The sequence below is a fragment of the Xenopus tropicalis genome, chromosome 8 (genome assembly GCF_000004195.4).
Source record: "Xenopus tropicalis strain Nigerian chromosome 8, UCB_Xtro_10.0, whole genome shotgun sequence".
NCBI lineage: Eukaryota > Metazoa > Chordata > Amphibia > Anura > Pipidae > Xenopus > Xenopus tropicalis.
This window is the reverse complement of record NC_030684.2, coordinates 45,616,977-45,630,610: the sequence shown is the minus strand read 5'-3', so window position 1 is coordinate 45,630,610 and position 13,634 is coordinate 45,616,977. Positions and strand designations below refer to the sequence as shown.

The 13,634-nt window shown below is 39.7% G+C and overlaps 1 protein-coding gene across 2 annotated transcripts in view; it reads left to right on the top strand.

The window, feature by feature from the left end:
- The window catches only part of atrx (alpha thalassemia/mental retardation syndrome X-linked), a 94,720-nt gene extending 84,108 nt beyond the window's left edge, over nucleotides 1–10,612 (top strand). For both annotated transcript variants that reach the window (XM_002931812.5, XM_004915742.4), the window contains 5 exons: nucleotides 475–624; nucleotides 859–990; nucleotides 1,874–1,969; nucleotides 2,051–2,179; nucleotides 5,737–10,612. In XM_002931812.5, coding sequence (XP_002931858.1) covers nucleotides 475–624; nucleotides 859–990; nucleotides 1,874–1,969; nucleotides 2,051–2,179; nucleotides 5,737–6,015 — 786 coding nt within the window. In that variant the 3' untranslated portion in view covers nucleotides 6,016–10,612. The remainder of the gene's footprint in view (nucleotides 1–474; nucleotides 625–858; nucleotides 991–1,873; nucleotides 1,970–2,050; nucleotides 2,180–5,736) is intronic.
- Nucleotides 10,613–13,634: the final 3,022 nt, after the last annotated feature.

The window sequence follows — 13,634 nt, the reverse complement described above, 5'->3', positions numbered from 1 at the left end:
AAGAAATTTTAAGCATGGGCAGATTGTCAGCACTTATCCACAGGCTGGCAATCCGCATCACGTGACCTTGCCCTTGGTGCAGCTGTGTGCTTTTTCATCCTTCCTGAGCACTTTGGATTGGAGAAGCTTTATGCATTTGAAATATACTTAGACTGTAAGCTCTATGGGGCAGGGACCTCCTTCCTACTGTGTCTCATACCACATGGCACTTATTCCCTGTGCATTTATATATTTTTATTGTATTTATTATAACACTTGTCCTCCATTTGTGTAATTTTGTAAGATTGTACAGCGCTGCGTACACTTGTGGCGCTTTATAAATAAAGTTATACATACATATACCCCTGCGCTTCTGGCCCTGCAGCTCTGACTGTTGCAGGAGCTATCGGAGAAAAGGGGCTAAGGATTGGTAGAGGAATAGGTGGAATATGTTTGTGGCTTAAAACACTAAGTTTTGTTCTTTATTTTTTTAAGGATACTGTGCTAGCAGAGCTCTTACAAATCTTGAAGGAGTACATAGTCACTTATCATGAGCACGACTCTCTTCTGGATCATAAGGAGGAAGAGGCCCTTACAGAAGAGGATCGGAAGGCAGCATGGGCAGAATATGAAGCTGAAAAGAAGGTGAGCTTACAATGAGTTTTGCCCACCATTATCATACTTGTGTAATGGTTAAAAGAAGCAGCCAGAATTAGGGTGATTGTCCAAACTGCAATTAAAAATCAGTCCGTAATTTGAATAGCTTATTTGATTCAGTAGCTGACCCAATTTTAAATGTAAGTCTTCTGGTTTTGCCCAACAAATGGACCAAGTCTGGCAGAACCTGGCTAACAAAAAAATATTTCATTTTTCATCAAGGGTTTGACCAATCGTTTTAACGTGGCAGCAGTAACTGGGGCCAACTACGCTCAAGTCAATATAAACTCGCAATCTTCATACATGCCTTTAAACTTGGGAGCGCTGTCTTCTTTATCCAATCAGCAACTCGAGGTATGTTATCATCTAAATGTCATTTACATGGGGTGCTTTCGATTATTCTACTTAGAACATTCTGCATTGATCAAGTATGGCTCAGCAATCTGGCTGTACACAAGATACTTAATAATGTAGTGTTTTACTTTAACAGTAATAGTAGTACAGTGTATTTCTAATGAATATCATTTAGTCAAAACTTATTTGTATCTGTGCACTACTGTCTATAAACAGTGAAGGACACTGGTCACCATCTGTTAAACAAGATGAATGGTTATTTGTCATCTCTCAAACTTGACCCACTTCAAAATAGATATGTAGCATGTATATATTTTTATTTCACATGGTGGTACTGCCTGTTATGGACACCGCCAGCCTTTGGGGGCAGTATCAAAAGAGGCTTTGTTTCTTTCTTTTCCATTTAAATGTGTAAAAACGTTAGTAAGTACTTATGTTTGTCTTGCTTTGTTTTCCTTTGCTTCTATAAACATGTTAAACCTGCAGTCTCTTGCTGGCATCACTATGTTCTGTTTTGCCACAGATTTTCTAATGTCTCAGCATTATAAATATACACTGCGTTTAACGTTTATTATGGTTCCCAACAGGTATTGGGCGGTAGATGCCTAATTGTGTGAGTTGTGCATATTTTACCCATCTTATGTTGCACATGGTCACCATCTGAACTAATTAGGGTTTTTCAAAACTAAGGAAGATACTCCAAAAAAGATCATATAAATGCAAGCATTATAGATTATTAAAAATGTTGTCTCTGCGTAAATGCTAGATGATCCCTGGAAGCAAATTCAAATTAGAACCTGAAATGATTTCTTGTGTACCTGTGTATTATATTGCCTGTTTAATAAAGACCCTTACATTTAGAATTGATGCCTTCTGTCCATAGGATTTAATAAATCAAGGCAGAGAAAAAGTGGTTGAAGCTACAAATAACATAGCAACTGCAAGGATTCAACCCCTTGAAGACATTATCTCGACAGTGGTAAGCAGCTCAATATAAATTATCCTTTTAAATGTCCCTCTTAAGTGATTTAAAACAAACTGATCGTCTTGTTATTCCCAGTGGAAGGAAAATCCGACTGCCACGGAGGCCCAAGTTCAGTCCCTTGCCCTAAGCAGGCAGTCGAGCCAAGAATTGGAAATAAAGAGACGTGAGGCCATTTATAACGACGTACTGACTAAGCAACAGATGGTAACTATTCCAACTTATACAGCTTACTTTTTTTTCATGCACTTTTGCTGCTTTCTATAGATGACTTTGTTATTACCATTATTTTATTTTTGCTTCTAACTCTGACAATTCCAAGGAAATTATGCCATTGAAAAGAGCACAAATGTACTTTATCTTGTTCTGAATTTTATAGATCTTAATTGTTTAGCACCCTAATATTGTATTAAGTTGCCTTTCTACAGTGTTAGAAATGGGTACTCTTTGGGTTATCAACCCACTCTTTCGGTTAGATGTAACTTTTTTAAATCGGATTCTTTATGGCTTAAGTCTCAAATTATGGAATGGGTTTTTGATATCAGGCCAACAAGTCCTCTCTGGGCTTCCCCATTCATACACAAAACACTTGTGTGTTTGGGGGAAATGATGATTCCAAAACTTACTTTAAAATCCTTAGCCCTATAACTACATTCCATACAACTACAGTTTGAGCCATATATACAGTTGTGTTCAGAATAATAGCAGTGTGTTTAAAAAAAAAAAGTGAATAAAGATCAACATCCTTATAATAGCTTTTATTTCCATACACGTAAATGCATTGGGAACACTACACATTACTTTTCCAGATCAAAACATAAGGAAAAAAGTAGTAGTGTCTGCATTCTTCTTTACAAACTGAAACATTCACTGTATAAACTGAAAAATGTTTCAAGATTTTGCTTTCCTTTGAATCACTGAACTAATATTTACTTGTATAACCACTGTTTCTAAGAACTGCTGCACATCTGTGTTGCATGGAGTAGACCAACTTCTGGCACCTGAGAGCAGGTATTCCAGCCTAGAATGATTGGACTACATTCCACAGTTCTTCTGCATTTCTTGGTTTTGCCTCAAACAGCATTCTTGATATCAACCCACAAGTTTTCTATTGCATTAAAGTCCGGGGATTGGGCAGGCCACTCCATAATGTCAATGTTGTCGGTCTGGAACCAAGATGGTGCTTGTTTACTGGTGTGTTTTGAGTCGCTGTCTTGTTGAAACACCTATTTCAAGAGCATTTCCTCTTCAGCATAAGGCAACATGACCTCTTCAAGTACTTTTGATGTATTTAAACTGATCCATGATCCCTAGTATGTGATAAATAGGCCCAACACCACAGTATGAGAAACATCCTCATATCCTGATGCTTGCGCCACCATGCTTGGATAATTGTAACCAGCACGTCTTTTTTCAACAATGGGACTTTGTGGGGGCTTCTTGCCGATAGCTTGACTTTACATAGGCGTCTTCTAATTCTAACACTACTCACAGGTAACATTAGACCTTCTTTGATCTTCCTGGAGTCTTTGTCATTTTGAGTATTCTATCTATTTGAATGGTAGTTTTCTGATTTATACCACATCTTTTAGGTTTTGGTTCCCATTTTTAAAGCATTTGTGATCATTTTAACAGAGCAGCCTATAATTTTTTGCACTTCTTTATATGTTTTCCCTTCTCCGATCAACCGTAGTTGACACCTTTTTTTTCACAGAATGAATGACCTCAAAAATTTAACTGGGGGATGCCTACTATTTGGCACCCCCTTTACTGGTGATTATACCGGTTATAAACAAATGTTGCTTTATCTGGATACATCGTCAGACAAGTGAAAATTGTATGATCTTCAGGTACCTGCTCTCTACCAAAGAGGTGGTGCATCACTAAGTGAAAGGTATAGGAAGATATTGGTTAATGATGTTAATGGGTAAATGGAAAGGAAATGTGAAGCAGAAGGAAGGTACATAGGAAATGGCTAGTTGATGCAAAGCTAAACATTTAAGCTAAAACAACAGTTGTAATTACAAGTTAGACTTGTAGAATCAGTGGGGTAAAGGATGTTCATGAAAAGTCAGTCTTCAGCTGTGGCCATAGGGGCAAGAAATAAACACGAGAGCCCAGCTGGGTTAGTAGTGATTGAAAACCAAGTTGTGATTAGTGATGAGGTATACAAATAATTTAGTATTGATTTGAAATTCCGTCCAATTAACTGCATTGTTTTTATTGGTCACTTAAATATATAGGAATGGGATTTGGCCGCCATACTTATTTGCAGATAAATACGCATGGTAATGGAAAGATTTGAAAAGAGGTGTTTTTGAGCTTGTTGTGTTGGTGGCATGTTTAGTGAATTTTAGTTTGTGTGTCTGGTACAGGACGGGCTACATTTTTGACCCACTGGCGATGTGAGGAAATTGAGCCATAGCAAGGGAACAAACCTTTTTTTTTTTTTTTTGCTTCCTTCGGAATCCCTTTGAATTTTTCAAGCAAGTGATTCCGTCATAGTTCTTTCCAACACCAGGCTTCACACAATTAAATACTGTTCCATCCACCAAGATCCAAGTTATTTGGGGCACATATTGCCTAAGAATGTACTGGCCTCTGCCCAAGTCTGGCCAATTTAGCAGCATTTTCAGGTTGTTCTGCACTGCTACGTTTTGCTTCCGCTTTCTGTTGGTCGGCATCTCCCAGTGCTATATGTACAGTTATCCCCGTCCCACCTACGCTGGAAACTCCCCTCCAGATGAAGTCACCATGACAAATGCGTTTGCCTGTTTCCGCAGTGCAGCCCATTACATGTAGCATGCATATTAAGCCTTGAGCAAGGGGGGCTTGGAAATCCTGTAATTGTACGATGGACGCCAGCCTATTAGTAATGATAAGTTAAATTATTTTTTTGTCCGTGCAGTGTCCCTTACTAATTGATTTCAGAACACAGACCTTCTTTCTTCCCTTTGGATATTTGATATCCTAGCATGGCGTTATATTTACTGGTATAACTTTTTCTGTCTGTTATGTTATTTCTTAGTTTCAGGAATCAGTACCACCCTTTAAATCTTGCTATACCCAAAAAGCAATCTGAGCATTTTCAAGCTTAAAAATAGCCAATACTGAAGGTTTTACTTGGCAGTGGTGGTTTAAGATGATAAATCAGTGCATATAGAAACCATGCGCCATAGCTGTTCAGTGTATTGAGGCAGCAGGCCAGTGCTGCAAAGTACTTGGTAAACAAGGTAACTGTTGGTGTCCTTCTAGCCAATAGTCCTTTATGGGTAGGGAAAAACCTCACCAACTTTGTAAAATCATGTCCCCACAAATTGTTTCCCCCACCAGAGGGCTAATAGAGCTCGCACTTGGGACACCATAGCCAATAGTGCTAGGCCCCCTGCACCAGGTGAGAACTCCAGGTGGCTCCATAGTGTGGGCTGTATTATCCTCCCCTCAATGATGGGGAAAACATTAGTGATAGGTGCCCTTTAAGCAATCAGCAAGTTCCCATCAAGCTTAATAGCTGGTGTGATAGTCTCCCTGACACTGGTATCCAGGCATTAGCTTGTATCTTTCAATACAAACATTTTAGTGCCACCTCATCAGTATACAAGTACCCAAGTGCTGATGCCATAGGTCCTGTGTGTCTGGGATTCTTTTTGATCTCTGCTGAGCTACACACTCTTACTGGCAACACATGGCACAGTAAGGTCAAAGAGAGAGTCTTTGGTGGTTGTTTTTGTTTAACTAAGTCCATGTTTTCTTCTCTTTTGCAGTTGATCAGCTGCGTGCAGCGAATTCTCATGAGTCGAAGGTTACAGCACCAATACAACCAGCAACAGCAGCAGCAACAAATTGTTTTTCAACAGCAAGCAGCTCTGAATCGCCTGATGATGCAGAAAAATCCAAATATTATAATATCCCCTTCTAACTTTTCTCAAATTGACATGAGAGGAATGTACCAAGCTGGGATGCAAGGTCATCAGATGCAGCGTAATGCACCCGCCTCTATAAGAGCAAAAAATCCAGGACCTTCCCAGGGAAAAAAAATGTGATATTGCACTAAAACCTTATAGGGACTGCTTTATTCAAAATTTTTTTTTTTTTATGTGTAGGAATCTAAGGCTTACAATAACTCAGCTATATTAAAAAAAACAAAGTTTGGTTTGTTCCCTTTAAATGCCAAACTGTATTCTGTGTAAGCTTTGCATTGTACTTAATTTTGTTTTAGTCCTTTGTTTATGCTCAAGAAGTAACGGCAAGGCTGCACACAACTTCCTTACCCCCTCTGTGCAGAAGAAACGTTAAGGAAAAAAACGCCTTCCGTAATCGGCTGCTGGAGCCGGCACACGCTTCGCCTCTTTTGTTTTTCGTCCAGCCCTGATTGCGTCACAGAAGCAGAGCTCCTGATATTTTTATTTGTGTATCCCTCAATGGCCAGCACAAAGCAAATGCAGCTGTCGGAGGGCAATGGCAGCGTATACGGTTACGCCACCTTTTTGGCAACAGACTCTGCACCGTTTTCATAGAGTGTTTGCACTCGTGCTAGAGTCGGCGTCTGCTCTCTTGATGTCTCTGCCTTTGAATTCCTGTGGATCATAACTACTGACTTACCTGTTGTAGAGTTGTTTCAATCCATTCTTACAATACAGGTACAGATTTCTTTTTTTTAAAAAAAAAAACAAAAACGCATGCACATTTTATTTTTGTTTGCTGCTTTAATAGTAACACTTTAGCCTGTTGTTACCGATGATCTTAGCATTCACATTGGATTCCGAAACTTTCTACTTTTTAAAATTCCTTGAAGTATAGCTGGGGGGAGGGGTTCTAACTGCCGCTTATCAGCAATGTACACGTGACTGTCTGCTTTTTGTGGATCTTTAGATTTATACCGTTTTGTCATCCTCCCCGTGCCTTTGTAAATATAGTAGTCTTTTTTTTTATTTAATATTTTTTCATTTCCTGGAAGCTTTTCCTGCCCTCAGCGTCAGACTTGGCCTTCTAGGGCCACCAGGGTACCTGACATCCAGTTTCCTCTCTTAACAACTGTTCGAATGTACTAAATGGTATTGGTGTGATATGACTATGTTGAAAATAAGAGAGGCGATCGGACTTGTCCTACAGTGGGATTTTGGGCCCACCGGGACTTTCCCTGGTATCCAGGCAGCCCAGTCCGGCTCTACCCTCATTGAATAGAAACAGCAAAACAAATATTACCACAAAGCATGATATCGATATTTGCAAATACTGTATTATCACATCTGTATAAGTGTGATGAGAAAACATTTCCAAGCTTATGTTTTAATTAACACACACAGTTACCCCACATTTTTGTTAGGCACATTACCCTATGTTAAAGAAACCAACTTGAGCACAGCCAAACCAGTTGTTTTGAATTCACGCAGCAATACTTGATTGTCAGACTGATGGTTTGCCTTAAAGAAAGGGGGGTTTTTAAGACTGATGCCATACCTAATCTACATCTTGCTTTAAGGCCAAGTGATACAAAGTACAGGATGCATCTAAATAAAGTGTTGGAACTGAAATGCATTTCACAAGTGGAAGTGATTTGGCACAATGTTTTCAATTTTTTTTCCTGGGGTAACGTGCCAGAACTGATAGTACATACACATGTTTGCAGAATATCACTCATTAATACAAAGATCTGTATTCTGTCTTTGAAGAGACAATTCTGACATTTCATATTTGTAGTAAGCCATACTGTGTAAACTTCTCTCATAAACTGGAAAGCTTTCAGCTAAAAGCTGACAAATGGTAAGTCGTGCTTTTCTTTACTTGACCTATGTACATTGAGGGTCGATACAGCAATTTGACAGTTTTATCAGATAGTGGGGGAAGAGTGCAGTCGTAGTTGTGCAGTTTTTCTAGCATTGTATAGTAAAACTCTAATAATGATATATATAAATTGAATGTGCTTATTATTTAGCCCCCTAGATGTGTTTTGGAGAACATATAATGTGTGGCAGTGACCCAAAAGTCTATCCTAGGTTGCTAATGCACAAAAAGTGATTTCATTTTTTTACTGAGACTATGTAAAGTCATTTTTCTTTACCTAGGATACTATACAGCTTTACTTTACTTTATAGGACTGTGCTCGTTACAAAGAAGCTTTGATTTAGAGTTGTAGTTCTGATTTAAATTAGCCTGGTGACCCCTCTCTGGTTTGCTGGGGTTCCGGGCACATGAGAATGAGAAAAACTTTTGGCCAATGTGGGTTTAATGAGAGAATATATATCATGGCATATGACTGGCAAGCAACTTTGTGCTGTCTTTTTTTTAGCCAATACTGGTAAATAACTTTTTCCTTGTGATCCCAGCCAATATCTGTGTACTATGGTTATTGGGAAGGGTTGTAAATTTCATCTGCTGACACACACTCTGTTGCTATCCACCAATGAGGGAGTGAAGGGGGGCTGCGGCTACTCTTCCCTTCTTGTTCTGATCATTCTGGTGATTGGGTCAAATGATCATAGCAATAGAAAAGTGGCCAATACCATACATGCCCTCTCATATGGTATCCACATGTTTGACTCCTGGCCCATCCTATGCGATCGGCCTGTGTATGGCCATCAGTATTTTCCTCTGACTAGTTATGTACTGCATTAAGTTCTTGGCAGAAGCCATATTTGGTTCATAAATGTCATATTGGGGCTCACTAATCCATTTCCTGCTATTGCTAAATTGAGGAGACATATGTTAATATCCAGGCATAGCCAAAGTTTTAGATTAATCATTTCACCCCTCTTTCTTTTTTCACTTTTTTTCTTGATATATTTGTTTGGAGGAAAAAAGTTGTCCAGCACTGTCCTAAACAGAATATAAACATTTATAAATCAATATAAAGCTTATTGAGTGCAGCGACAGGTTCAGTAACTCTACCAATGTGCCTGCTCATGAGACATCACCTCTAGGCCACATGCCTATTGGCAGCATGGCACAGTCAACTTCAGGGTTGCCCACCTGGTCACTATTTCACCTAAACAGAAATCAGAAAATGAAAGTGGGTTCACCTTCCAAATCCTGGTTCTTGGCGGAGGAGGAGATGGTGGTGGTAGTTAATTAGATTACCAGTGCATAGCTAAAGCCCCTCTACCCATGGAACTCCTATAAATCAGAGGGAGACACAGCCAAGGGTGATAGGAAGGGAATCCCTATCAAGCCCATTATAAGAGAGTCTAATAACCAAAATGCTAATGTTTTTTGATACACAGGAACCATGAATATCTTGTAAATTATATCTGTATAAACATTGCTCGGTGATGTAATTTGTCACATGACTCGCTGAAACTTGTGTATTGTAACTATTACTGCACCCCCTGTTGTAAAATATGAAAACATTATAGGTTACCTTGGGGTAGATGACTTGAAGAAAAGTTTTATATACTTTATTTGGTTGTGGAACTCCTCGTTGACTTATAATATCCTTATGTCTTACAGTATGGGGGTACATTATTCTCTATATAATAAAGAAAAATAAGAATAGGCAGAACTTCTTAGTCAGCATAAGTTCTATTTACTTTGCGTAAGTATCACCCATTTAACTTCTGGAAAATTTATAAATATCTACCTGGAAATACCTTATGTTCTGCCCACAAGTGGAATTTTCACAAAAATTTAGGAATTTATCAAAACCAATTTATATAGGAGCAGAGGTTTCTTGTATTATGTTGTCTTTTAAGTTGTCTTTATAACTTTAAAGCTTTGTGCATTGCCTTATGTACCCATACAGTGAATTCATGGCCATTAAGGGTCCACCGTAGATTCTGTGTTTGATAGACAAATATATATCTTCTTCAGATGCTCTTGGTTTGCTGATATTTTTCAATTATTGAACAAAAACCAACCTCATTGGCTGCATTACAAATGAGGGGGAAAAGAAAAAGTTGCCCCCAAAAGAGCCACAATAACTTCCTCTTAGATGGGACAATGTTTCCCAGTTCATGTCTCAGACTGGCGCAAGAAGTGGCTATGCATCGTGGACCATTTCCCTGTCATTTGGCATTCTGTTCCTTACTTAGTTCCTATTATGCAGCTTGAACCAGTATGGCCGACTACAACATCAGCTCCATGTGGGAAGGCTTCTCTGGCTTTCTTTTGTTCGTTTTTTTTTTTTTTTAACGTTCATTGTTTTCCCTTATTTTAGATGTTTTACCGAGTTGCAATAGCTTTAAGCACAGTTAAACCCACTTGCTTGTATTCCGAGTTCTGCCTGCTCAATTCTCCTCCATCTCAGCTCTGTTACTTTGGATGTAAAGCGCTTTTTGCCTCTGTATTTGTGATATTGTACATGTTTGTCTCAGTTGTAAAGTATTTTACAGTCCATTTATAACCAGCTTTGGCTGCTGAAATCATACAGCTGTGAAGATATATGCCTTCTTTTACTTTATGCTTTTCATTTCTGTATTCAATATCTGAAGTACTGTAGAAATAATGTCAAACCCCCCCAAACCCCTCCCCCGAGGCTGTTTTTTCGTTTTTGTAATATACTGAAGGACTGAAATTGTGTTTTTAATGAACGAGCATAAAAGTATGGAAATATACTCTGTGTTTTCACCATTCAAAGTGCTGTTTAGTAGTTGAAAGTTTAAAAAATTATATTTAATATCTCATTTAATAAAGTGACCAAAATTATATAACGGCCTCGGACTGTGATTTACCAAGCCAGTGTTTGTACAGATACAGTTTTCAGTCTGTGCTATTTCTATGACCTTAGCAAAGAAGTGGATATTTCAGTGTTTAGTATTGTGCTTTCCTTATTATGGGACAGGGGCAGCAGATCATTTAGTCTGTACCATTGTTCTCTACTTTCTTCCTTTAAGAGTGGATCTTTCGGTCTGTACCATTATGTTTTACTATCTTCATTTAGGTAGCCATGCACCAAAAACTCATTTGGTGACATTGGCAAGTATGGCCACCTTTAAACTGGTCTTTCAGTCTGTATCATTGTGCTCTGCTCTGTACCTTTAACAGCAGATCTTTCAGTCAGTATTGTGCTCTACTTATTTCTTCTTTTAGGAGAGCAGTTCTTTCCATGTATACCATTGTGCACTTCTCCTTTAAGGGCAATGACACACAAGGAGATGGCTAGCGTGTAGGCTGCCCCCCCAGAGGGCAGGAGCAGTGCCAGAAGGGCTCATACTGAAGGCTAATTATGGTGAGATTTGGGGAGAAATCCTCTATGCTGCAAGTCCTGCTTGAAGTTCGTGAGGGGTAAGATTTGGAGGGAATGGTTATTTCCTACCTTTTAGGCTTATCGATTTAGTTGCCCACGATAGATCTCTGCTGCAGCGGGTGACCAACCGCTCCAAAATGCCTTTCCACTGGCAAGGAGGAAACTTCATGTGACTTGAAAGCCGAAGCAATGTGTAGGCTTTTCCATCGGTGACTCCTGTTGTTGGCGGTAAAAAGGCTTTCCGGAGCGGTTAGTCGCCTGCGGTAGCAGAGGTCTATCGCAGCTGACTAACTTTCTCCGTGGGACATTAGCCTTATATTCTAGTAACTACAGTATGTCTGGCTGATACTCTCTTCCTATATCTATAAACATCTTATGAAATAAGAGGGTCCTGAGCTATGGTTGAACCTCCAATGAACGCATGAACAGGAAAATCCCTACACAGACCAGCAGGAGCTTCTCCATTCTGTTCAACTGGTTAATATACTAGAAATGGTCATTATCTCTTTATATGTCAAGTTTAAAATTTTTGCTTAATTCTGTTTCTGTAAGGTGTGTGACAGATAAGGAGATTAGTCGCCAAGCAACAAATCTCCCTTGTCGCGGGCGACTAATCTCCCCGAAATGCCATCCCACCAGCTAGAATCGCCGGTGGGATGGCATATGTGGCACCGAAATCGCTGAAGCTTCCTCAAGGCAACTTTGTCGATTTTGGCAAATCACTTCGCCGTGTATGCCATCCCACCGGTGATTTACATTCTAGATGGTGGGATGGCATTTCGGGGAGATTAGTCCCCATCTGTCACTGCCCTAAGCAGTAATAGCCTGGCCTGTTATCCTGTGTATTTAATGTACTTGCTTCCACAGTGTGACCATGTAATATACATACTCCACTTAGCAGGGATAATATACTGTAAGTAGGTAGGTGGTTTTTTTTTGGGGGGGGGGGTGTTGACTGTTAAAGGGGTTATTAATATATATTACTGTATGTGGAAAATGTTTATATTCTAGAGCAGAGATCCCCAACCTTTTTTACTCGTGAGTATACACTCATATTTAAAAAGTGTTTGTGAGCCATACAAGCATGAAAAAAGTTATTTGGGGATACCAAATAAGGTCTGTGATTGGCTATTTGGTAGTGCTGTGTGGACTCCTAGCCTACAGGAGGCTCTGCTTTGGGTCTCTGTGCCTCCACAATTTGCCTCCAAGCCAGAAATGTGAAAATTGGCACCTACTGGGAGCAACATCCAAGGGGGTGATGAGCAGCATGTTGCTCACAAGCCACTGGTCAGGGATGACTGTGCTAGAGAGTCATCGCTAATGTACGTTCTATAACCTGCTGTGTATATGATGCCTTTTGTCACTGGATCATTGGCTTGCTAATGTCAACAAGAACTCTGGGAACCTTAACAAGTCCCTCCCACAGATAAAATCGTTTAAAGCCTGGCTAACTTCCTGGCTGCTTAATGAGTCCGATGTAGTCACGCAGGCCACCTGCGCCCCTGAAATGGTTAAGATACGGCAAAATCATAGTGGAATGCATGATTAAGTGCGTCCTATCTGGTCTGGAGCGGTGAATGTTTTTCTGATTGAGCGCTTAATGAAATGCACCACGGGCGTGATTTATGAAGGAATAATTACCAACAAGCAGGGTTTAATGTCGAGTCCTTTAAAGTCTGAAGTTATTTCCTGAAGAGTTACTCACTAGAAAGCATTCCCGCAACTCGGGAGAAAATGTCATTAAAACTGCATTTGGGGTTTAGCGTCGAGACTCCCCTCCACCCCTCCCACGCCTCCTGGAAACAAACAGAGGGCTTTGGTTATAGCGAGCTGCTTTGTCCCGGCCACCAGAAATATTGTGGCTACAAGCCTGACAAGTGGGCAGCCTGCAATGCAGTCATGGCAATACTCATTCTTTATGGTTGTTAGAAAAGACAAAGAAGGTGAAGTGGTTTCTGGTTCAAGCGCAATTGATGGGCCAATGGTATTAAAGTACAATGTTATCTTTATTATGTGTCATTAAATATACCATTGGAGACAAACCTCACCGGTGATGTTACCCATAGCATTTTCTAACTTGTAGGTGGCAGTTTAAATCTACTTGCTGATTGGTTGCTATGGCAACTCCCCTATATAAAATATTCACAATGCCTGGTCCCTCAGCAATAATACATACAATCAGGCAGAGAATGAAACTGGGTTGTCAGAATTACCATACATTTGGTTGGCTGAATGGGGCATGTTAGGTTCCTCCTCTGGGTGGGTGTGCCCTGAGCACATGGGCACTAATATATATTATATATTATATTATTATGTATATATATATATATATATATATATATAATAATTATTATAGCATTTCCTCTATCCAAGACACAAGTTCCTACAATGTGTTGCACCTCTGTCACAGTTTTTATGGGTCTGGTGGTTCACCTTTGGTGGATCAGTTTTAATAAATTGGCAAAAGTGGCAATTGCCCAG